Below are 26983 nucleotides of genomic sequence, written 5' to 3'. Positions count from 1 at the left end.
CTCACATTCCTCCCCAAAGGGTGACCTTCCACGGAAACTTCTGGTCCCTTACACCGACCCAACTCTCCAATGAGCTGGGCTTCCAAGCCTCCTCACAAGGAATTCTCTTCCCTCGCTGTCAACGAGGCTACAGACGCACTCTGTTCCTCGCTAGCCTCCGCTCTTAACAATCTCTGCCCCCTAGCATCCAAACCTGCTCCTAATACCCCCCCGTCCCCCAGTCCATGGCTCACTGAGGTCATCAGAGACCAAAGGGTGGGGCTCAGAGCCGCGGAGAGAAAATGGCGTAAAACCCGAGAGTCCACTGACCTCTGTGGACCTCAGCAGCAGTGTCTCTTAGCACCATTCTCCTCCAGCTTAGAAACGGCTTACTATCAGAACAAGATCTGTGGCGCCACTGATGCTCGAAAAATGTTTTATTTGCTTTTAACTCACTCCTCCACCTCCTCCTCCTCCGACCTCCACTCTGCTCTGCTCACTCCTGACATGTTCGCCTCGTACTTTACTGATAAGGTTCCTGTCATCAGTAACCGGTTCTCTGAGCCTGGCCAACTCTATCTGCCGCTGCCAGCTAACAGGGCCCGGGGCTCGAACCCGGAACGGCCTTGCTGTGAGGTGACTGCGCTAACCACTGGGCCACCGTGGCGCCCTAATGTTGCCTACTTTGCAGGGCTAATTAGTGACAATAAGCACAATCTGAGGTTCCTGTGTAAAGCCACTGCCCAGCTTGTAAACCCTGTCCATCCCGCTGTCCCTGCCTCCTCCCCAGTAGACTGTGAACATTTTCTGTCTTCCTCTGTTGACAGAAATCAAGAACATTGGTTCTTCTTTTAGCGTTGCTAATATTTCCTGTTTCATCAGTCTACTGTCCTGCTCTCTCTTCTGACTCCTCCCTGACGTCTCTGCACAGCCTCATTGACACTATGTGCCTGTCTTCTTGCCCTTTGGATGTAATTCCTCATGGAGGGCGTGCCTACCCTGGACCCTAGCCTGTACCCTGGACCCTAGCCTGCTCTCCATTATTAATCTTTGGCCGGCTGTGTTCTTGATGGTTTAAGATGGCGTACCTCCAACTTACTAAAACAAAAGAAAAGAAACAACAAAAAACTGCCCTTGGTCCAACCCAAATAACCCACAGACCTGTTTCCAAACGACCATTCGGCTCCAAAACTCTTGCAACAGTCATTGCACAGCAACTCCTTGAGGTCATTGAAGGACACCAACATACTAGTACAGGAACAGCAGTGCTAAGAGTGACACATGACATCTCATGTGAGCTGACGATGGAGGACCTCTGTCCTGGTCCTGCTGGACCCGACTGCTGCTTTCGCTCCTGCTGATCACTCCATCGTGGGTGACCTTTTAAATAAGTGGGTTGGTATCTCGGGTAAAAATGGGCACCTGTGCTAAATTATTAAAGACCGTAGTATTGACAACAACAACAACAACAACAAACTTTATTTTTAAATCACATTTCATACATGGGCAACACAATGTGCTTAACATTAAATGACAATACAACCGTAACAACTTTAAAAGGGCAAATGTAAAAAATAAATGTGTACATAAACAGTTGTTACTACAGTGGCAGGAATCAAGAGCCAAGATTCAAGATTCAGTGTCCTTTATTTGTTACGTCTCATTGTACAAGTACAAGAGAGCATAATGTTTGTGTTTCGGCTCCTCAACACTGCAGCAAGAACAGCAATAAAATAACAAAAAACACAACAGAAAAGCAGTAATAATAATAAATAGTGTGCGGTGTATGTAAGGTGTTGTGTGTGTGTGCTGTGAATCAGAGCAGAATATACAAGTATATTTTGTATATTCTGCTCTGATTACACACACACACGCACACACACACACACACACACACACACACACACACACACCACACACACACACACACACACACACATGCACACACACACAGGCCAGACTGGACATGTAGTTCTCTGACATCCCATATATTAATATCATCAATACACTGAGTTAGGGGACTGTATGGGATCTAGGTCATCAGGGGGAAAGGGATATGTACAGTTGTGAATCATCTGCATAATTGTGGTAATTATTTTATGTTTCTGTATAACAGGTGTGAGTGGGAGCATACAGAGATTAAATGGTAGAGGTCCAAGAATCGAACCTTGGGGTACCCCACACATAATACCCCACTTTGTCCGAAGCAAAGTTTCCAATGGACATAAAGAACTGCCTGTCCTGTAGGTAGGTTCTAAACCAGTTCAGTACCGGGCCACATAGGACGACCCATTTTTTCTAATGTCTCTAGTAAAACATCATGGTCAACAGTGTCAAAGGCGCAATGAGACCCAGGAGCACAAGAACAGATCATTCATTAGAATCTGTGTTCATATGCAGATCCTTCACAACTTTGATAAGTTTTGTTTCTGTGCTACAGTGAGATCGAAAACCTGACTGATCAATGGCTACATGGTTGCTTGATGTTAAATAGTTATTGAGAAATAAACTGTTTTGTTTTTTTTTGCTGAGGAATGGTAAATTGGTGATGGGCCTATAGTTGCCAGCTTCTGCTATCGGTATTGGAGAAATTAAGAAAATAAATGTCCCATTTATTTAGGCTACATATATTTATCTTGCACCTTTTATCTCACCAATTCTGTTTCGAATTTGCAATAAGATTAAGACATTTGCCTATGATGCATTTTCACCATTCCCAATTCAGAAGAGAGACCTCTCTCTCGGAGCTGTCGTATGCGCGACCCGAGGGGCGGGGCCAACTCTCTCTACCTTTCTCGGGCGCCGCGCGCGCGCACGCACACATACACAAACGCACGTACGCACGCACACACAGAGCCTGCTCTTAGTGACAATGGTGGAGTCGATGCTGATGATGCTGGTTGCCGTAAGCGCAGCAAGTCTTGTGCATGTAAGGGTGGAAACAAGCAATCTTTCCAAACGTACCGAAAGTGCATCAAATACAGGCGGAGAAAGGCAGTTGTTGACTGCTTAGCTCGGTAGTTCATCTCTGGTTGCCCCATCCACTTCAGGTATGTTATGTATGCTAGCAGCCTTGAACCATTAGCGCGGGAAAGGGGGGGGGTACAGCTCCCGCTAGTGCCGGGTGGGTGGCCCACTCCCTTGGTCCCATCCTTTTTTCAATCTACATGTTATCTCTAGGCAATCTGGTTAGCAAGTTCAACTGCATCTCTCGCCACTGCTATGCTGATGACATGCAGCTGTGTTTACCAGTTAAGCCAAATGTTTGGTAATATTGGTACCCTTCGTGACTGCCTGGGTGCGATTAGGAATGGCTGTCACTCAATTTCCTTCAGCTCAATTCAGACAAAACTGAGGTTCTCCTCATTGGTTCTAATATAATTTTCTCAGAAATGAAATCTTGTATCGACACTCTGGCCACCAGTGTTAAGCCCTCCTCAAGAAACTTGGGCGTACTGTTTGACCAAAATCTGAATTTTGACCCACACATAAACAAGCTTGTGCAAACCTGTTTTTCCAAATCCAGAACATCATAAAAATCAAATCATTGCTATCAACCAGAGCTCTAGAATTCCTAATCCATACCCCTAATTTTTCACGCCTCGACTATTGCAATTCTCTTTTCTCCTGTCTCAGCCAAGCAGCCAAGCAGTTTCACGGTGGCACCCATATTTGCACATGAAACTGGTCATTGGGTTTCGGTCGTTGCCATTTCACCATGCTGTGATTGTAGCAATCCCTAATCCTCTGTGAATAGCACACATGGCCTTTGAAACTCTAGTTAAAGGTCACACCCATATTTGCATATGAAACGGGTCGTTGGTTTCGGTTGTTAGGCACTGTATTGTACTGTATTGTTTATAAGGGTGGGGATACCTGCAGTCATTTTAGACTGAAGAGGTCTATAAATAAACGTTATATCCAGATAAACTGATTCCTCCTTCCCTGCCATGCTTGCAAGATTTCGGTTTCACTAACTGGTTGGCAAACTCATATAAGTTTGATATTCCACAAATCTACTAAGGATATTGTAGGTGGATTTACTGTCTTATATAGTACTTATGTGTTCCCATGTTATATAAGTTTCATACAATCCAAATTTACTCAGGGTCTTGTACCTGGTTTGAATATCATATATGTTACATATTTCAGCTATAAAGCATATAAAAATTTACTAAAATTGATCTATATCTTGTCCATACGGGACACATACACTAAGCCTGACTTGCAGAGCTCGACTACATGGGAAACAGCAGCACTACACGGTAAAACTGATGTACAGGATTAATGGCGTCGTTAGACTCAAAACTTGCCCATCCGGAAGCTAATCTCTACATTCACAGCGTTTCTCCTTGTTCTCTAGCTGAGAATTAACATAAGGGGGCCATTTTACTGTGCCAACCGGAGTGACCCACATTCTGCTCCCTATTTCTGCATGCCTAATGAAACACGGTGCAGAATGTGATCTGGGTATGCTAATCTGGTTAATTTGCCCATTCGCTGGGGGACTAAGGAGCCTTCAGGAGACTGGGTTCGTTTTAGGGCGCCGATAAATGCTGACACAGCCCGATTAAGCCACCTCCGTGTTAGAGGACAGGAGGGAGGAGGGGAAAGTGGGTACTGTGGATTTTATTGCAAGACACAAACAGGGAGAAGTGGCCTACTTGTCTGTCTTTCTGTCTGACCTTCCGTCTCTGGTTCTCATTCTCTTCCTCTCCCTCGTGCCCCCCCAGGTGTTCCCTTTTAACACATTAGTGCACACAAACCCCGGACGCCAACGGTCAACAGTTCAGAAACCAGTGGGGCAGGAACGACCAGGCCCCTGCACAGCATCCGAACCCACACACCCACACGAACACACACCCACATGAACACACACCCACACGAACACACACCCACACAAACACACACCTATGATGATGAATAATTCACTTCAGTTTATTGATCTTCCTCTCTCTCTCTTCTCTTCTCTCGCTCTCTTTCTTATCTCTCGCTTCTCTCTCTCCTCTCACTCGCTCCCTCCCTCTCTCCCTCTCTTGCTCTCTTTTTTCCCTCCCTCCCTCCCTCCTCTCTCCTCTCTACCTCTTTCTCTGTCTCCCCTCTCTCTCTTTCTCTTCTCTTCCCCTCTCCCTCCCCCTCTCTCTGCCTCTCTCCTCCCTCCCTCCCTCCTCTCTCCTCTCTACCTCTTTCTCTGTCTCCCCTCTCTCTCTTTCTCTCTGTCTCTCTCTCCTCTCCCCCTCCCTCCCTCCTCTCTCCTCTCTGCCTCTTTCTCCCCTCTCTCTCTTTCTCTCTGTCTCTCTCTCTCCTCTCCCCCTCTCTCTCCCTCCCTCCCTCCTCTCTCCTCTCTACCTCTTTCTCTGTCTCCCCCTCTCTCTTTCTCTCTGTCTCTCTCTCCTCTCCCCCTCTCTCTCCCTCCCTCCCTCCCTCCTCTCTCCTCTCTACCTCTTTCTCTGTCTCCCTCCTCTCTCTTTCTCTCTGTCTCTCTCTCCTCTCTCCCCCTCTCTCTCTCCCTCCCTCCCTCCTCTCCCCTCTCTACCTCTTTCTCTGTCTCCCCCTCTCTCTTTCTCTCTCTCCATCCCTCCCTCCCCTCTCATCTCTACCTCTTTCTCTGTCTCCCCTCTCTCTCTTTCTCTCTGTCTCTCTCTCCTCTCCCCCTCTCTCCCTCCTCCCTCCTCTCTACCTCTTTCTCTGTCTCCCCCCTCTCTTTGTCTCTCTCTCCTCTCTCCCTCCCTCCCTCCTCTCTCCTCTCTACCTCTTTCTCTGTCTCCCCTCTCTCTCTTTCTCTCTGTCTCCCCCCCCTCTCTCTCCTCTCTCTCTCTCTCCCCCCCCCCCCCCCTCTCTCTCTCCTCTCTCTCTCTCTCTCTCTCTCTCTCTCTCTCTCTCTCTCTCTCTCTCTCTCTCTCTCTCTCTCTCTCTCTCTCTCTCTCTCTCTCTCTCTCTCTCTCTCTCTCTCTCTCTCTCTCCCTCCCTCTCTCTGTCTCTCTGTCTCTCTCCTCTTCGAAGTGACCTTGATATAGGTAGAAAATGTTGGGTCTCAAGGCAGTAAGGTACTACATTGCACGGTGCAGTCTACTAGTAAGGTGCTGCACTTCCTGCTAAACCTGTGCAGCGCGGGACCCTCACCATGACCGCAGCAGCTCTGATAGACCACCACTATATAAGCGTGACACCGTAGCCCCCCTGGGCCTTGTTCTGCAGCACACACAGAACTACCAGTCATAAGCCAAAACGCTACTGAGCAGAGCATGAAGACATCAGCCATGAAGGAGGATAATATTTTCATCTTTACATCGCAGTACTTGTATGTATGATGCAGTACTTGTATGTATGATGCAGTACTTGTATGTATGATGCAGTACATGTATGTATGATGCAGTACTTGTATGTATGATGCAGTACTTGTATGTATGACGCAGTACTTGTATGTATGATGCAGTACTTGTATGTATGACGCAGTACTTGTATGTATGACGCAGTACTTGTATGTGGATTTTGTGAGTTTGTGTGTGTGAATCAATTCCAGATCACTGTTAATGGACATGTGTGTAATGTAAATGTGTGTGTGCATGTGCGTGTGCGTGTGTGCGTGAAACAATATCAAACGTGCACAATATCATTTTTTTTTGACTGTGACAACTTTGATGTGCTGGACAGTAATGTAAAATCATTGTTTATCATCTTTTAAAGGTTTTGTTTTGGGATGAAATGTGGATATTGAGCATGTCGCGATGCACAATTGTACCGTAGAAGTTAATTATGGCAAGAGTCTCTTACCTCAAATTAAAATCAGGTCTGAAATATTGGAGAAATTATTTCAGACCTAGTCTTGGTTGGACGTTATTCTCGACAGCCTACATGAGCAAACATGGCCGAAAAGCTCAACGTGACGACGTGTAAGCAGATATGAACTATAACGTCATTATAATTACCATGATAATAACGTTTTTCCTCTCACCCAGCACTCCTCTAATTAATATACATAGCAGCGAACCGGGGGGGGGGGGGGTAGCCATGGGAACCGCCACAGCCGGGACGCGAACCCGTATCTCCCGCACCGCGGGCGACAACGTTAACCAGCCGACTAAAGGGTCCGACTCGTTTGCCAAAGGCTAACGTGTCTACTTATCCGTGCACGCTACGCTAGCCCCCCCCCCCACCTCCTTCGGCATCAGCTCCCTATGCCCCCACGCCCCTGGGTGCACGCGCTTCCGATGACATCACGGTCTCATCATCCCACTTCTGACGCCAATGCAGCGAATTCAGGGGGGGGGGCAGAAGTGGGGTGGTGAGACGGTGAGGTCATCGGAAGCGCGTGCACCCAGAGGCGATGGGGGCATAGGGAGCTGATATGCTGAAGCGCTTCCCGGAGGAGGGGGGGGGGGGGTAGTAGCGTAGCGTAGCGTGCACGGATAAGTAGACACGTTAGCCCTTTGGCAAACGGGTCGGACCCTTTAGTCGGCTGGTTAACGTTGTCGCCCGCGGTGCGGGAGATACGGGTTCGTGTCCCAGCTGTGGCGGTTCCCGCGGCTGCCCCCCCCCCCCGAATCCGCTACATTATATATAGCCCTAATTGTACTTGTCCAATTATCCCGCTCTTCCGAGCCGTCCCGGTCGCTGCTCCACCCCCTCTGTCTGATGTTGAGGAGGCACGTGGTAGTCTACTGCAGACTACCACGTGCCTCCTCCTTCTTGTTGTCACCTGACAAGTGGGGAGTTTCACCAGGGGGACGCAGCGCGTGGGAGGACCACGCTATTCCCCCCAGTTCCCTCCCCCTCAAACAAGTACCCCCGACCGACCAGAGGAGGCGCTAGTGCAGTGACCAGGACACATACCCACATCCGGCTTCCCACCTGCAGACACGGCCAGCTGTGTCCTGACCGAGCCGGAGGTAACACCACGGGGACTCGAACCGGCGATCCCCGTGTTGGCAGGCAACGGAATAGACCGCTACCCCACAATCTCCGAATATTTTGAAAACAACTTTTCAATTAGCGGCTTCAGGGCAGCGGCCTCTTCCACGTAGCATATATCATTGTTTGAGGTCCGGCCCTCTTCGGCACAGAGGTGCCACATTTCTGGGTAGGAAACCTCCTTCAGGTCTCACCGGGCCCCAAGATTTACAGTGTGGGTGTCACCTTCCTGTGGCATTCCACACGTCGGTCCCCAACAGGCGGAGCCGCGTGTTGGACGGGCCTGCTGCAAGCACACAGGCACCGGTCGAACCGGGCCGCCTAGCAGTCACATCCCCGGTAACGGCGTTACGCTAGCTGGCTAGCTGGGTTCCACACCCTTATGACCGGAGAGGTTCTCAGGTTAGCCGGTCCACGGGTGAATATTTCGCAGGAAGTCGGGCAACTTTGCAGTGGCCCACATTTGGTGCGACTTCGGCGGTTATGCTTTGGGGAAAAGGTATCGGCCACCGTGGTGTAAACGGCACAGTTTCGTGTTTAACCTCTGACCTACATTTTGGTGTTTCTTTGTACCTCACGTCGGAAAATGGGAATCATGTTTGATTTGCACTTGATTATCCCGGCAGCAACCACACCGGGGGATTCCCTTTATGAGCCCCTTGATTTGATTTACGACAAGAAACACACAACACACACACACACCAGGTCCTCGTGCAGATTATTTGGGCCTCCATTCAGGTCTTACTTCAACGAGGACTTTCCGAAGCCAGCACAGCAAAGCTTCTGCCAGGGCATGAGGGAAACTACATGCGGCTTCTTCCAGCCCCGTGTCCCCAAAACACAAGGGGGGACCCCTGAGGCTGAGTGGTTACTCAGCAAGCCAGGAACCTCCTTTAGCAACACCACGAGAGGTAGGTTGACATGCAGCGGGTCTAACACTAGCTTGCTTTGTCCTAAATTTTAGCCGGCCTCCGGACTGACTCGTCCATAAAACATGTGTGGGGCCCGGAGGGCCTCGTCTCTGATGTTTGGGGGGGGGGGGGTCATGACTTATTTATACCGGTGGAACTTCTCTGAAGTTGGGAGGCTTTTGTGTTCAATGGTGCACTTGTGATAAACTGTGTGTGTGTGTGTGTATGTGTGTGTGTTTGTGTGTGTGTGCCTTGTCTGGAAGGGTTTATCTTCTCTTTTAGCAAGGTATGTCATGATACGTAGGGTCGACTGAACGCCGCTTGTGTTTCCGCTGCTCCAGAGAGGCGGCTCCGCAGAGGCTAAAAGCTACGTCGGTCCTTCACCGGCTTCAACCCTTATCCACCCGATTAACCCGATGGCCGGAACTCTGGTCGAGTAACTCCCCCGGCTCGCGTTTCCACAGGGAGGAGATGGTCGTAACACCAGCTTCCTTCGAACTCGTGTCGCTACTTTACACGCTGAAGCCTCCTCGCACGGATTGCGTCACCTTCAGGCCGCGAAGGAGACGCAGGGAGAATGCTTCCGGTTGCTTGGCTGCAGGTGCCCGGATGGGCCAGAGGGGCCGCTGGAGAACGACGAGTCCCCGAAAACTACACCGATCTACACCCGCTATCCCTCGGATAAGGGTGGTCTAATGAATGGCTTACGGCGAGTCTGGGATACGAACCTCCCAGCCACGTGACGAGCGGGCTGCAAGAGCGGCGGTTTATTCCACTCGGCCATCAGAGCGGCCAACCAGCGTGGCGGTCTATTCCGTTGCCTACCGACACGGGGATCGCCAGTTCGAATCCCCGTGTTACCTCCAGGTTGGTCGGGCGTTTCTACAGACACAGATGGCCGTGTCTGCGGGTGGGAAGCCGGGTGTGGGTGTGTGTCCTGGTCGCTGCACTAGCGCCTCCTCTGGTCGCTCGGGGCGCCTGTTCGGGGGGGGGGGCTGGGGGGAATAGCGTGATCCTCCGCCGCGCTACGTCCCCCTGGTGAAACTCCTCACTGTCAGGTGAAAAGAAGCGGCTGGCGAGTCCACATGTATGGGAGGAAGCATCCTAAATCTAACCTGAACCCCAAACTCAAGCCCGAACCCTAAAATGGACCTTTGGAGAAGTGAGGTCCGAATAAAATGTCCTCCCCCTGCAGAAATATTCTCTCTCTCTCTCTCTCTCTCTCTCTCTCTCTCTCTCTCTCTCTCTCTCTCTCTCTCTCTCTCTCTCTCTCTCTCTCTCTCTCTCTCTCTCTCTCTCTCTCTCTCTCTCTCACGCACACACACACACACACACACATATGTGCATACATACTGTGGTCTTCTTCTCTCTAAAACACACGTGCACTCAAACACACAGATGCGAAATGTTCCGATGAGAGAGTCAGTTCAGGAGGAAATGTTCTCAGGAATTTGTGTTTTATTTTTATTTTTCATTTTTTACCTGAAACGTTATTTCATTCGTTAGCAGTGAGAATTTGGTCATACTACCAAATACGATACAATACAGAGCCACAGCAGCGTAACCTGGTTGGAGACCTCTGCTATCATGCCATGCAGCTAGTTTTGTTAATGTCAGCATGTAGACACACACGCGCGCTCACACACACGCACACGCACACACACACACACAGTCAGAGTCACGGGTGTTTTCTAAGCAGCTTTGGCAGGTCAGCAGTGGAGAGCTTGCTGCAGAGAAAGCCTCATGAACAGGCTGTATTTCTCCTGCTGGGGATGTAACTGATAGAACTGATAAAAATGATACAACTGATAAAAATTATAGAACTGATAAAAATGATACAACTGATAGAAATGATACAACTGATAAAATGATACAACTGATAGAACTGATAAAAATGATACAACTGATAAAAATGATACAACTGATAGAACTGATACAACTGATACAACTGATAGAACTGATAAAAATGATGCAACTAATAAAATGATAGAACTGATAAAAATGATACAACTAATAAAATGATACAACTGATAGAACTGATACAACTGATACAACTGATAAAAATGATAGAACTGATAGAACTGATAGAACTGATAGAACTGATACAACTGATAGAACTGATAGAACTGATACAACTGATACAACTGATACAACTGATACAACTGATAGAACTGATAGAACTGATAGAACTGATACAACTGATACAACTGATAGAACTGATATAACTGATAAAAATGATACAACTGATAAAAATGATAGAACTGATAGAACTGATAAAACTGATAGAACTGATACAAGTGATAGAACTGATGGAAGTGATACAACTGATAGAACTGATACAACTGATACAACTGATAGAACTGATAAAAATGATGCAACTGATAAAAATGATAGAACTGATAAAAATGATACAACTAATAAAATGATACAACTGATAGAACTGATACAACTGATAAAAATGATAGAACTGATAGAACTGATAGAACTGATAGAACTGATAGAACTGATAGAACTGATACAACTGATAGAACTGATAGAACTGATACAACTGATACAACTGATAGAACTGATAGAACTGATATAACTGATAAAAATGATACAACTGATAAAAATGATAGAACTGATAGAACTGATAAAACTGATAGAACTGATACAAGTGATAGAACTGATAGAACTGATATAACTGATAAAAATGATACAACTGATACAACTGGTAGAATGATACAACTGGTAGAATGATACAACTGATAGATCTGATACAACTGGTACAACTGATACAACTGGTCTCACTGAACCAGCTGGGAAAGTCAGAGATAAACAGCTCCCTGGTACAAACACATACACGCGTTGCATCCCGTTCAGATGCAACACATAAAACTACTGCTACTGACTGGTGGACGAGGGGAGCGTGTGTACAGTTGTGTTGGTGGAAGATATGCGAGGCTATAACGACGTGCTAACATTTGCCTCGAGTAAATCATAGCACCTGAAGACAGGTGGCGCCCAGACTCCCCCCGCCATGACAGCGCGTGCGCGTGCGCGTGCCAGCAGGCGGTCTTGAGGCGAGGCCGACGCCTTCGTGATTTGTGGGTCCACCTTTCAGCCACGCAGCGCGGCATGCTGGGTAACCCGGTGGAGCCTCAACATCTGGCGCAACACAAAGGTCTCGCACGCCTTAAAACATTATGGAATCGGAAACACACGCATACACACACACGCGCGCGTGCAAAACACATACAGGTCGAGGAAATTACTTCAGCTACTATAAACTTTCCACCAGTGAGCTGATGAGCCAAACACAACCCCCGCCTGTGCCCTGCAGGAGCACAGTAAAACATTTTGTTCACATTGTTAAACCAGGCAAACTGCGTGGCTGGATTCATTTCATGAGCATGCTTTGGCTGCTCGTAGCCAGCCCATAACATAATTCCTCCGGTCATGGAGATACCAGTAAAACCCATGGTTGACCTGGCCAGCTAATGTCACCACTAAATGTCACGAGCTCAGCATGCTCCCCTCAGACAACTCCGTTAAGGCAGCCAGCTGCTCACGCTACACACGTGTCATACGCATGTTGTTGTATGCATAGGGAGAAATGCACCATATTGGACCCAGGGGCGGTGGCACCGTACCGAGACACTCGTACCGAACTTTGCAGCTTAACTGGAGAATGCAAAAAAAAAAGATAGGCACCAGTTAAACCGCCTTTAGCACTGGGTTTACCGGTGCAGCCTCTGCCGACTGGTTACAAAAACATCGCCAGCTCGAAACGCTCCGAACCAAGCTTGTGTGACATTGAATCAACGGGCGCCGCACAGGAAGTGAAACACCCCCACCCCCACTAGCTCCCCGTGCAAAACGCCGCCCTGTGTCGAACAGTGGTGAGGAAACGCCCGAGCTCGCCAGTTAATTAGCGGTCTGCGTAGGTGCTGGCGCTCCACCACCTGGTGGAGCCAATATTAATCTCAGCAAGACCAGCTGGGTGGACACACGACCGACTGTCCACTTCTAGCCCTCGTGGTTCTCTCTGTTTTTTGCCGTATCTGTTTATCAGCTGCAGGAGTGGAGGATCAGCACCACCACCACCGCCGCTTCTACAGGAACTGGAGAGCTTAAAAGAATGGGGCGTCGTCGCTTACCGACACGGGGGTCGCCGGTTCGAATCCCCGTGTTACCTCAGGCTTGGTCGGGCGTCCCTGCAGACACAATTGGCCGTGTCTGCGGGTGGGAAGCCGGATGTGGGTATGTGTCCTGGTCACTGGCGCCTCCTCTGGTCGGTCGGGGTGCCTGTTCTGGGGGAGCATGATCCTCCCACGTGCTACGTCCCCCCTGGTGAAACTCCTCACTGTCAGGTGAAAAGAAGCGGCTGGCGACTGCACATGTATGGGAGGAGGCATGTGGTAGTCTGCAGCCCCCCCCACCCGGATCGGCAGAGGGGGGTAGAGCAGCGACCGGGACGGCTCGGAAGTTGGCCGGACACAATTTTAGATGCGGTACTTCTGGCATACGTAGGCGCCACAGTGAGGACAGTGAGTCTCCGCTGAAGAACCGTTCAAATGAGGACCAAAACACAGACAGGCGTGAAACCAAAACCCAAAACCACCACAGACCCCTGCTTCACTGAGGAAACATGGCTGCTCATATCGGCCATCTCTCTTCCTACCTAACTACACACTCGCGTACACACGTGCATGTCACCCCCCTGCAATCCACAGGCATCTTGCACGGTGGTAAAGTGCATGCACCAATACTTCCTTGCCCTCGTCTCCCTCCGCGTTGTGTCGTTTCTACGCGCTACACGCAGCACATGTGGAAACACATCACAGAGCACACGGCCAGGCCTGCTCAGAGTCCCCAAGGCGAACGCCTCCATTGCGAAACTCTGGTTCACCCGGTGTGACGCTACTTGATACTGCCGAGTCAGCCATGGCCGGAGGGGAGCGAGTATCACTGCAGTAGTACTGCTGCCACCCAGCCACTCCAACAGGGCGTCGTTGTCACACGTGTGTATGATGTGAGTACCTTTTCGCGTGTGCGTCTGTCAAAGTGTGTGTTGGTAAGCGGCCGATGTTTGCTCACGAACGCTTACTAAGAGAATGCAGCCGCTGGTTCACAGTACTTACAATGGCTGGTCTTTCCACGCAACAAATGACACATGTGAAACATCTCCCCTCAGCCCTGTGGGCTCTTCTTCTGGATCTCCACCCTTGCCGTGGTGGAGAAGCTTGCGTGTACCAATGACCCCAAGAGCTACACCGTCTGGAGCTCGGCTCCTGGTAGGGTCAACCAAGGCGGATGGGTCAACCAAGGCGGATAGGTCAAGGGGGAGGTTCCAGACGAAGCGCGACCCCACAAAGACCTCAACGGTGCAACTGGTGGAAGATGGGTCAACCAAGGCGGACGGGTCAAGGGGGAGGTTCCCAGACGAAGTGCGACCCAACAAAGATCTCAACGGTGGAACTGGTGGAAGATGTCTCCAGGTCACAACGGCAGTGAGGGTGGATGAAGACTCCAACAGAAGGTGGTCCCCAGTCGTCTTGGTTCTCCATGCCATTGGATTCTGGCCACCCCCTGCCAAGGACCGTGTGGTGGCTGCAGGCGCATCAGCCTCGCCACGTATAAAGCTGTCAAGTGCAGGAGTCCTCCCATTATGCGGCTCCAGGATCGGCCTCTACACCCACCTGAGGACCCAGAGGGAGGACGGTAATACTCGACCCCGAGTGACCGCCGATGATGATGAGCCCTGTGGGTTAGCTATCGAATAGGTTAGCTATCGGTTAAGGTAAGCACTGGGTTAGGTTTAGGGTTAGGGTTAGGTAGAGGTTCAGGTTAAGGCAGGTTAAGGTAGGTTAGGTTAAGTGTAGGCAAGTTCAACGAAATAAGGCTGAGGGAACACAGACCCATTTTGCGCAACTTCTGTCAAAGCAACCACACCGTTTCTGGTTCTGATTCGAATTCTGATTCTGATGATGTAGACTGTCTGAAAACAACAGCTTGAGCCAATAGCTTCTAGGATAAGAGCGTGTCCTTCATCTCTGGTTAGGTTAAGGAATACACGCCCACCAATTCACACACACTGCCTCCAAAACCGCTGGCCGCCCCACCCCCGACCTTCCAGAACCTCCGCAGCAGAAACCATCACATGCAAAACACTCACAATAGCACACGACCCCAAGCCTGCCCTAAACCCACTCTGTATCTACACCCATCCGGATCCAGACACAGGCTGATAACCATGACAAGAAGCCTGCTTCAGCAGGAATTCTGTCCGCTCCACCATATTGGCTTTGAATAAAGTACCCTGGTGGTGGTCCTTGTCCTCGTCTGTCCCCGTGTCCCATTACACCTCATACACGTTTGCATGTAATATGTGGTAGCACCTTGTCTAACGGTGTGCGTGAAGGTGAACCAATGTCCTGATGTGATGGGCTCAGATGTTTGCAGCTGAGCTTCTGTTCTGATTTATAGGTTCCGGCAACAGGTTTCCGTCAAGTAAGGAAATCTGTCTCTTCGTTGCTCCGCCTCGTCTAACCTTATGTGTCAAACGCAGCACCGCCACACACGTGAACCACCCCCAGAAGCATGGATATCAGGTTGGACAAGCTCAACACCTTTTCCTGGACCACCCTAATCAAGGCCGCTTCACAGCCCCCTTGGCTTTGACCCTGACTTCCAGCCAAGCCCTGGCACAAAGACACAGAGGTGTGTGTGTGTGGTGTGTAGTGTATGTGTGTGTGTGTGTGATCTGGCTCTGGGTCAACCAACGTCCCCCTGTGAAGAGCCGTGAGCCGCTCGTTACACCCAGAATTCCCCCGTCCCGTCTGCTGCAGAACGAGACGGCGGCCCGCTGGTGACAACACACCCCCCGTTCCATCGGCATGAGCTCACTTGACCTGTGACGCGAGCTAGGGAAACAGTTATTTGCCGGGCTTATGACGGAGCGTTTGATCCCGATGTCGGAACCTGCCAGATGCACCGAGGAGCACCGGGGACAACGTGTTACCGACACTAATAATAGTGTGCCATGTGTCTACTGCTGGATCTCCTCATTGGCTTTGGCTGCACACAGGACACAGAAATAGGTTACCTGTTATACGCACTGTTGTGTTTCAGAATCCACTTGTACCACGCAGCCCCGCGGGTCTGACCAAACAGCCGGAAAACACAGCCTGAGAAATGCACTATTGATCACTATTGATCACTATTGATCAATATTGATCAGATTGCTTTGCATGTTGACCTATGGCAGTAATCTGAGCTGGCATTAACAGGCTGTCCACTGGCCTCTCATCCCTATCAGTCGGAGATAAATACTCCCCGTGGAGGCAGCCTACTGCCGCCAGCGCGTCAGGACCACAGTGGCGACCAGCGACTCGGATAAATCCAGTTTCTGTGCTTACATGGACGGATTACCGCTGACGGCTTTAGCATGAGGCTCGTCTCAGAGGTAAGAAAATTAAGGCTAACCAAAGGCCTAAATGAATTAGGGCTACTGCATGTTGCTACAGCTGTCTTCAACACACACACACACACACACACACACACACACACACACACACACACACACACACACACACACACACACACACACTCACTCACTAACTCACTCATTCACTCACTCACTCACACTCACACATACACACACTCACTCACTCATTCATTCACGCACTCACTCATTCACTCACTCACACACTCACTCACTCATTCATTCACTCACTCACTCACACACTCACTCACTCACACACACACAAACACACTCACACACACACTCACTCATTCACTCACTAACTCACACTCACACACACACACACACACACACTCACTCACTCACTCACACACACACTCACTCACTCACTCACTCATTCACTCACTCACTCACTCACACTCACACACACACACACTCACTCACTCACTCACACACACACTCACTCACTCACTCACTCATTCACTCACTCACTCACACTCACACACACATTCACTCACTCACTCATTCACTCACTCACGCACACACACACTCACTCATTCACTCACTCACACACACATACACTTACTCACTCATTCACTCACTCACATACACTCACTCACTCACTCACTCACACACTCACTCACTCACTTACTCACTCATTCACTCACTCATATACACACACTCACACTCACTCACTCACTCTCACACACACACACACACTCACTCACTCACACACACACTCACTCACTCACACACACACTCACTCACTCACTCACACACTCACTCACTCACTCACTCACACACACACTCACACACTCACTCACTCACACACTCACTCACTCACTCACTCACACACACACTCACACACTCACTCACTCACTCACTCACTCATTCACTCACTCATATACACACACACACACTCACTCACTCACTCACTCACTTACTCACTCATTCACTCACTCATATACACACACTCACTCACTCACTCACACACACTCACTCACTCATTCACTCACACACTCACACACTCACTTACTCACTCATTCACTCACACACACACACACCCTCCTGACACTGTCATCAGTCAGGTAGATGTTGGACATGAGGTGTCGTCCCAGCCCACATGTGGACAACAGCTGTCATCACTCAGGCGGACGTGAACGTTCCGCTCATTATTCCCCATATTCCCCACACCCAGCCAGCAGGCCTGGATGATGCCAAACGCGGGGAAGCATCGTGCACAGGAGACAAAATTCCAGACAAGCCGTCTCCCCCACGTCTCTTCACCGGCAGCTCGATGCAACGTGCCGATGAGCGTCTCCGTCTCCAGTCGGGAGACGCGCTCCTTGCACCTCCATCATCAGCAGTGCAGACAGACAGACAGACAGACAGACAGACAGGCAGACAGGCCCTCCCTCTGCAGGGAAGCGAACCGGCACTTCATCATAACCACTTGCTCAGGCTTCACGGGCCCTGTGTTCTCTGCAGTGACGGGCCGCACAACAGCGGTCCGAGTCCCTCTCTCCACCCTAATCCATGACGTCACACCGGACGGGAGCACCGCCGTGTTTAATTTGAAGCGCTCATCCGTCACAAAACATGGTGTGCAAACGTAGTCGTGGCGGGGGGACTGCAAGGCAGGGAGGCTTCACGGTATGTTTACCTGCCCCTTAATCTCTCTGTTAACAGATTATACACACACACATATGTATATAGAGACGTAAACCACGTCTGGGGGCCGAGACTGTCTGCAACTGTACAACGAGCTCGGAAATGTGCCGTTAAGTTAACGTGACGTATGACAGTAACCTCTGCACACCTACCGGGGCCTGCGTTGCAACGTAACGAAAAGGCCACCGGGCTGTGTGTGTGGGGGGGGGGGGGTTTGCAGGGCTTTTCTGAACAAATCCTGCAAAAAAAAAAAAAAAACGGTGTTTTCACTGTAATGCACCAACGCAGCCTCGCTCCGCTTTTTCGTGCATGCCGCTGTTTGCACGCGCAGGGAGTGACGGGATTCATGCAAAACAGTTAAGACTCATCAAAAAAAAAGAAAGAAAGCGCAAAGACACCATTGAACCCTCCATGACTTTCACGACTTACCCGTGCTGCTCATGGTGCAGATCCTCTTATGTGCTCACCGCCAGCCGGATGGGAAATTGGACAAAAAAAAGAAGGGGGGAAATAAGAATAAACAGCTTGCTGTCCACATTCAGTTGGATCGGCCGGACGTGGGTGATGCCATCCGCAGAGCCGCCTCCCCCCCGAGGATGAGACGGAGACGATGAGGGGAGCAACCACACACACACACACACACACACACCAAAAAAAGACCCCAACTTCAGTGTGGCGGTTCGGATTCAGGACTCCCGTTTCCTTCTGCGAGGCGACCAGCGGCGCTACGGAGGTGGCTCTCGCAAGGCGAGGAGGACGGCTTTGGGTGTGGGCGCAAAGTCGCGAGAGGGAGAGAGAGAGAGAGAGAGAGAGAGAGAGAGAGAGAGAGAGAGAGAGAGAGAGAGAGAGAGAGAGAGAGAGAGAGAGAGAGAGAGAGAGCGCGAGAGAGCGCGCGAGAGAGAGCGAGAGAGAGAGAGAGAGGCTGGTTCAGCAGCATCCCTCCAGCCAGGTGATGAGTCGAGAGGCTGACAGCGCCGCTACGCTCGGCCTAGCCGGGAATTGTAGTCTTTAACACGTGGCAATGGCCGGCGTGGGGATCGTTGTGGACTACAAGCAAGATAGGCGACGCGTTTGTAAACAAACCGCGCCGTACGGGCGTCGGGCGGCGGTCTGCACAAGCTTGCAGGGGGGGGGGGGGAACAAGAGAGTCATTGAGGGGAGCGAGAGATGGTCCCTTTGTCAGCATGGCTGGAGGTGCTGATGGGGGGACCAGACGGTCTGGCGTCATGCGCACAATTTGAAAACGACGCCTGCTTCGTTTGAGAGCCCAGGGTTTCGCCTGTGTGACGCATTAAGACGAAATTCATCCCCCCTCACGACAGCCACCGTGGCAGGAGGGCCAGTGGGCCCGGTCCTGCACATTAGTTGCATCGCGCTGTGCGTTATCAATGGTTTTAACCCGGATGTGATTTAGACCACGGTCTGCTTTGATGCGGAAAGCCCAGCCTGAACAAGTTGACTTGGCGAGGCGGCCTTCAGTTGATCGGCTAGTTGGCGTTTAGTTGGCGCATCGCTACGTATGTTTGCAAGGACAGGTGCACGAACGGCGCTGGTTTCCAATAGTCGCCTGCCCTCTGATGGCGAGAGGTGGTACTACGCCAAAGCCTTACAAACTCTTGACGTGTGTAAACTATATGACTGTCTGAGCTGCTGAACCTCTTTATTTATTTATCTTGTGTTCTTTTTAATTCCTTTTTCTTTCATTTTATATGATATTTACCTCATAACCTCTGGCATATACGTCTGTATTTAGTATCGGTGTTGATTGGTTGAAGTTTATTAATCTTGCAATTCATAAATAAAATTTGTAAAAAAGAAAAAAGAAAATCCACCTGGCTGCGCAATTTGACGCTACTGCATATAACTATCACATATATTTTACTGCATATATATTTTACTGCATATAACTATCACATATATTTTACTGCATATCACATATATTTTACTGCATATCACATATATTTTACTGCATATAACTATCACATATTTTACTGTATATATATATTTTACCGCATATAACTATCACATATATTTTACTGCATATACCTATCACATATATTTCACTGCATATATATTTTACTGCATATAACTATCACATATATTTTACTGCATATACCCATCACATATATTTTACTGCATATATATTTTACTGCATATAAATAACACGTATATTTTACTGCATATACCTATCACATATATTTTACTGCATATAACTATCAGATATATTTTACTGCATATACCTATCACATATATTTTACTGCATATATATTTTACTGCATATAACTATCACATATATTTTACTGCATATACCCATCACATATATTTTATTGCATATATATTTTACTGCATATAACTATCACATGTATTTTACTGCATATAAATATCACATGTAATTTACTGCATATAACTATCACATGTATTTTACTGCATATACCTATCACATATATTTTACTGCACATAACTATCACATATATTTTACTGCACATAACTATCAAATATATTATGTTATGCATTTTAGGCGTAGAGTTTGTCTCCCGACAACGTTTTTCTCGCGCTTTAAACGCTGAAACCGCCCTTTCGACTTTGCAACCAACGAGTTCTGACGACGGCGACGAACTAGTTGTGACGTCAAATATCCGCGACAAAGAGTCGGCGCGACGTGCTTGTTCGCCGTCGTAGACACGCGTCGTGTCAGTTGCAGCAGGCGAACAGAGTAAGGCGTTTTATTAACGAAAGCAACATGAGTGTCCCTGGACATGACGACGAGGGTTTGGGGTTAGAGGTCATCCTGCCCGAGGGGTCTAAGGAAGCTCCGTCCTGTCCGCATGGTAAGCGAGAAGTACGCCGGACAACTCGCGTGCTCTTTAAAGCCTCTCTACATTATAAATGAGTTCCCCACATAAGCCCTGGTGCTAATCGCTGTCAGTCGACCCCTTCACTAATTTCACTTCCTCCACATCCGTCTCGTGCCAGGTCCGACGTTGCTATTTGAAAAGGTCTGCAAAGGAGGCGAGAAAGGCAGGAGGTTTTACGCCTGCTCTGCATGCAGGGACAGAAGAGACTGCAGCTTCTTCCAGTGGGACGGGGAAAAGGTAGGCTCGCTAAACCTCATGGCCGGTCTCCTCTCTCGTATCTCTCTGCTGCTGCTGCTGCTGCTGCATCTGAAGGATTATTTGTCAGCCAACATGGCCGATGTATGACAGGTCCATGTCTTGTTAGGTGTCGGAGGCCAGGCTCCTGGCCAGACAGGCGGCCGTACAATCCAAGAGGCCTGCGTTCACCCAGCAGGAGTATTGCTCCAGGTAAGAGGGGGCTGGTGACAAATGGGCTTCACTTCCGGTTGGTGTCTCTCCGTGGCAGCACAACGTGTCCGGTGCTGGCAGGTGAGAGCGACTGTAGCTAAATGCGGCCCGACCCCTTAATCTGGATTAGGCTCTGCCCCAACTTTGCCCATCAGCACACTCACCCACAGGTGCATGTGCTTGGTCAGGTCAAGTCGGTCTTATTTCATCCATCCTTCCGTTAGCCTAACCGCGTATCCTGCTGTCAGGGTGCAGGGATGCTGGAGCCTATCCCGACAGTCATTGGGCAGCAGGCAGGGAGACCCCCTGGACAGGCCGCCAGACCATTGCAGGGCCAACACGCACACACACACACACACACACACACACACACACCGAGGGGCAATGCGGGGAGAACATGCAAACTCCACACAGAGGACGACCCCCAAGGTTGGACTACCCCGGGGCTCGAACCCAGGACCTTCTTGCTGTGAGGCGACCGCGCTAACTACCGCGCCACCATGCTGCCCAGCTTTATTCAATCTTATTTGTATAGCCCAATATCACAAATCTGCCTCAGGGGGCTTTACAGCAACACAACATCCTCTCTCCTTAGACCCTCGCATCGGATAAGGAGCAACTCCCTAAAAAACACCCCTTTACCAGGGAGAAAAGATAGGACCATATCGTAACCAGTGTTAGAACGTACTTGTATGTCTTTTTATGGTGTTTTTTATCCTTTTAACTTGTCTTCATGTATAAAGTGTATCGTGTTGCACCTTTGTGTAGAATATACACTAGTTGGACTGACTGAAGATAATCAGACAAACACTTCACGGGGAGCATTATTATGTGTCTGTGCTAATGTGAAAGTGAATATCCTTTACTTTTTTTTTTTTGACCTAAAATGGTTTCTCAGGTTGAGGACGTTTGCCTCGCTCCCTGTGGATGAGAAGAAGTTCTGTCAGGACTGTCAGATTCTGCTGCTGCCGGGAGAGCACGAGGCCCATGCGCCCCACACGTCCGTCAGCATCACTGTGGCTCAGTTAAAGAGGCCCAGTGTGTTGCTTAAGCCACTGGAGAACAAGAAGAGCAACGCCCAGTACCTGTTCACCGACCGCAGCTCACACTTCCTGCTGGACACCTTGGCCGGCTGCGGCTACAGGAAGGTGCTGTGTGTGGGCACGCCCAGGTAATGTCTCTCGGTTTCAGTTTAGGTCTGAAGCTACGAAAGCCTTTGCTTTGTTAACTCTCTCTTTTGAAATAGGAATTTACTTCATGCATTTATATATGTCCAGCTGCTGGATAGCCGTTACTTCCTAACCAACTAAACCATGCATGCTATTAGGAAATGAAGGCTAGGTGGATTTTGGAGTAGTATATGTATGTCAGTTTATTGTGTACGTTCCTTAATATGGGGTTCTGTCGTCCCATTACCACGTGTGTTAGTATTTGTTGTACTGTGTTAGCTGTCAAAATATCTCCACCCATTAACATCATCAAGACATATTCCTGTACATGTATTGCATTGGTTCTCATGAATAAGTGAAATGTTTAAATGCATGATATTGAAACTCATACATAACAAATGACAAACACTAAGTCATGTCAAAATGTTGCTTTTTTTTCATATGAATATAATTGCCGTTCTGTGCTAGACTCCAGGAGCTAATCAGATTGCGCAACTTGGAGGGGAAACATGAACCCATGAAGAGCCTTCTGTTGGACATTGACTTCAGGTAGGTCTGTGTTGTTCACGTCAGTGTTATCACACAGTATTTTCCTGCACTGGACTGTTCAGTCGTGGTGACATAGAAAGTGAGGGTTTCACGCATGAGCGCTCGCACAACATTAAATCGATAACCAAATCACTGTTCTGCGTCGGTGGTTATCATGGAGTGTCGGGGTTACAGATCTTCATGTGGTTTGGCCAGACCTGGCTCTCTGGGGGTCTCAGGAACCGTACGGCCAGGCGCAGGGGCTCTGTGAATTGGTGGTGCGCCCTGTCAAACACTGGCGTCAGCGCTGCTGAAAACCTCTGCAAGACCCTCATGGTCTCCGCATTGTAAAACGTCAGCTGGCCCTTCTCGTAGCTCACCCACACCCCGACCTTCCCCGGCGCTGCCCGCCCAGCGCCCTGGCACGGCATGCTGCAGTCGTTGTGCCAGGCAGAGAGACGGCCGTCGCGGAGCTCCACGCACCACGAGCTCCTGTTTCGCCCCAGTTTGGCTCCTTTGTCCCGCCCCTTCCTCTCCAGGCAGCCGTAGGCCACGCCCACAGCCCAGGCAGAGCAGCAGCGAAGGTCCAGCTCCCAGTAAGCGCGGCCGGCTGTCACGGCGGTCGAGCCCAAGGCGCAGCAGACCCTGTCGAACTGGAGGGGATGCTCCGGGGCCGGGCGTGCCGAGCCCATGAAACACAGGCCACGTCCGCCTGACATCACTGCGATCTGGCTGTGGCAGGTCTGCTGGTCTATCGTCACCGGGGATGAATCTGGAATGTAACAGAAACCCCTTCATTTTCGATTTGAGGACATTTTCATCACCTCTGACCTTCCGGTTTAAGGATATTTCCCCAACTCGCTGTACTTGCCACCTCCCAAATATTGCCCTAGGTCAGTCAGTAATTTCACTCTGCTGCTGCTCAAACATAGTCACAAATATAGATGTTATGAAGACATCATCAAGCTCTCACCTAACAGTAGAGTCTTCCTCTGCAGCCGGGCTTTCAGGTCTTTAGAGATGGAGCACAGCGTCCTCATAAGCCTCTCAAATCTCTCGTCGTCCAGTCGGATTTCGGCCTCAGAAGCATCTGGCTTCTTACAGCTGTGAATGCATGGATGTTATTGGTTTTGGACATGGGCAGATCACACGGCATTATTGAGGCTTACCCAGGACCGTAAGACGGTCCTGGAGAGATCGGAAATGAGAAGCGACGGCAAAGTAGAGGATGGGATCCTACCTCGGGCTATCAAGATGAGCCTGCAACGAGAGACAACAAACATAGACGTCGTGAATCGCCACGGCGGTTACACCGATTTGAACATGAAAAACCCGCCGTGAACTGAAGCAAAGAACCGTATCGTTGAATTGGACCTTCGTCTCTTCGTTCGCATCCCCCGTCTTGCTTAGTGCTCGCTGTGAAGCCGCGATGGTCCTGGTGACCTGAATCAAGTGCTGGTCCCACTCCCTCAGAACCAGGTCAAGCCTGGCACTGCTCTGCCTCAGGTCCAGTTCCAGGGAGTCCAAGACTGCTCGTTCGTCCCTCCTCAGAACAGACTGCATATCCTCAAAGCGCTCCTGCACCTGCTGCTTCATCGTTGCTGTGCTCCTCTTCATCGCAGAAAATGGAGGGAAGGAAGTGCAGAAGTTCAGAGAATATGTTGGCTAGGTTTTCGCTAGCAGGTGCTCTGTCTTGCCTGAATCAGCGGGTTGCACCGGCAATGCCTGGTCTAAATATAGGAGTAGTGTACACTACTGTTCAAAAGTTTGGGATCACCCAAACAATTTCGTGTTTTCCATGAAAAGTCACACTTATTCACCACCATATGTTGTGAAATGAATAGAAAATAGAGTCAAGACATTGACAAGGTTAGAAATAATGATTTGTATTTGAAATAAGATTTTTTTTACATCAAACTTTGCTTTCGTCAAAGAATCCTCCATTTGCAGCAATTACAGCATTGCAGACCTTTGGCATTCTAGCTGTTAATTTGTTGAGGTAATCTGGAGAAATTGCACCCCACACTTCCAGAAGCAGCTCCCACAAGTTGGATTGGTTGGATGGGCACTTTGAGCAGATTGAGTTTCTGGAGCATCACATTTGTGGGGTCAATTAAACGCTCAAAATGGCCAGAAAAAGAGAACTTTCATCTGAAACTCGACAGTCTATTCTTGTTCTTAGAAATGAAAGCTATTCCATGCGAGAAATTGCTAAGAAATTGAAGATTTCCTACACCGGTGTGTACTACTCCCTTCAGAGGACAGCACAAACAGGCTCTAACAGGTACTATTTAATGAAGATGCCAGTTGGGGACCTGTGAGGCGTCTGTTTCTCAAACTAGAGACTCTAATGTACTTATCTTCTTGCTCAGTTGTGCAACGCGGCCTCCCACTTCTTTTTCTACTCTGGTTAGAGCCTGTTTGTGCTGTCCTCTGAAGGGAGTAGTACACACCGGTGTAGGAAATCTTCAATTTCTTAGCAATTTCTCGCATGGAATAGCCTTCATTTCTAAGAACAAGAATAGACTGTCGAGTTTCAGATGAAAGTTCTCTTTTTCTGGCCATTTTGAGCGTTTAATTGACCCCACAAATGTGATGCTCCAGAAACTCAATCTGCTCAAAGAAGTGCCCATCCAACCAATCCAACTTGTGGGAGCTGCTTCTGGAAGCGTGGGGTGCAATTTCTCCAGATTACCTCAACAAATTAACAGCTAGAATGCCAAAGGTCTGCAATGCTGTAATTGCTGCAAATGGAGGATTCTTTGACGAAAGCAAAGTTTGATGTAAAAAAAATCTTATTTCAAATACAAATCATTATTTCTAACCTTGTCAATGTCTTGACTCTATTTTCTATTCATTTCACAACATATGGTGGTGAATAAGTGTGACTTTTCATGGAAAACACAAAATTGTTTGGGTGATCCCAAACTTTTGAACGGTAGTGTATGTGAGTGGAGGACTCCAGTGCAGGAGTATTGAACGACCCCGTCAAGACTCCTGCGCTGGAGGACGAACGAATCTTTATGGTGGGACGTTTCTGCTCGATAACCTCAACCCCCCTCCTGAAACCACTGTTCGCACCTTTTCCCACTAACATTGGACTTAGGTCTGAACGATATTGGGGAAAAAAAAATCAATGTTGAGATATTTGGGAAGGGGAGGGGGGTTGCGATATGAATTGCAGTATTAAAGAATAAAAATACGTTGCATAATTTCACCAGATATATGCGGCTTTCAACTTTCAGAGCTCCGTTTGCAAAGAGTTTATCTCGCTGGTCATGATTTGTGTGATTTTTAGAGCGGATCATAAGGCACTTGTCCAAGAAATCATTAAATCACCTTGCAATCTATTATTTGGCGGATGCACTTGAATGTCATAAAAAAAGCAGTTGTTACTAGATTTCGTTTTCTATCGAGCCTTAAGGATTTGAGCCTACCTAACGTGGCTGATGGGACCCCCACTTTGCCTTAGTTTGCATCCTTTGCCATGCGAATATTGCACATGTGGCAGTGTTAATTCTGGGGTAGTGTATTGTTCAGCCTTACCGGAAATGGAGGTTTTGTTGCACATAATCGTACAAAGTAACTGTACCTGCACTGCCGCCCATTGGGAGCCACTAGATTTTCACCCAGTGTGTGTGTGTGGTGGGGGGGGGGGGCTTCCTCTATGAATTTGAAAACACATGAAGGCTCTTGTACGTACAGAGAGGTCCTCCTTGCGTTTCTTCAGAGACTGGATGTGCGCCTCAGCCCTGGCTCTCTCTGCCCTGAGTTCCTCCACTCGTCTAGACAGCTGCTCCTGTACGGGGTGGACCCAAGTTCCAGTTAAGCCTCCGAGTCCCTAATACTGTTAATGTAAAGGTAGATGATGTGTTTTAACTTTCGTTTTTGTTTTTTGGACCCCACCCCCTTTTCTCCCCAATTGCGCTTGGGCCAATTACCCCACTCTTCCGAGTCGTCCCGGTCGCTGCTCCACCCCCTCTGCCGATCCGGGGAGGGCTGCGGACTACTACATGCCTCCTCCCATACATGTGGAGTCACCAGCCG

At 49.1% G+C, this 26983-nt stretch overlaps 1 protein-coding gene across 1 annotated transcript in view; it reads left to right on the top strand.

Annotated features, from left to right (window-relative positions):
* The first annotated feature begins 20646 nt into the window (after nucleotides 1–20646).
* zcchc4 (zinc finger, CCHC domain containing 4) overlaps nucleotides 20647–26983 on the top strand; it is a 16926-nt gene continuing 10589 nt past the window's right edge. Inside the window, exons 1-5 of the mRNA XM_056300582.1 lie at nucleotides 20647–20765; nucleotides 20911–21029; nucleotides 21157–21239; nucleotides 22138–22410; nucleotides 22877–22957. Coding sequence (XP_056156557.1) covers nucleotides 20678–20765; nucleotides 20911–21029; nucleotides 21157–21239; nucleotides 22138–22410; nucleotides 22877–22957 — 644 coding nt within the window. The 5' untranslated portion in view covers nucleotides 20647–20677. The remainder of the gene's footprint in view (nucleotides 20766–20910; nucleotides 21030–21156; nucleotides 21240–22137; nucleotides 22411–22876; nucleotides 22958–26983) is intronic.

The sequence above is a fragment of the Lampris incognitus genome, chromosome 20, assembly GCF_029633865.1.
Source record: "Lampris incognitus isolate fLamInc1 chromosome 20, fLamInc1.hap2, whole genome shotgun sequence".
NCBI classification, from domain to species: Eukaryota; Metazoa; Chordata; class Actinopteri; order Lampriformes; family Lampridae; genus Lampris; species Lampris incognitus.
This window is presented reverse-complemented; position numbering and strand designations above follow the sequence as displayed.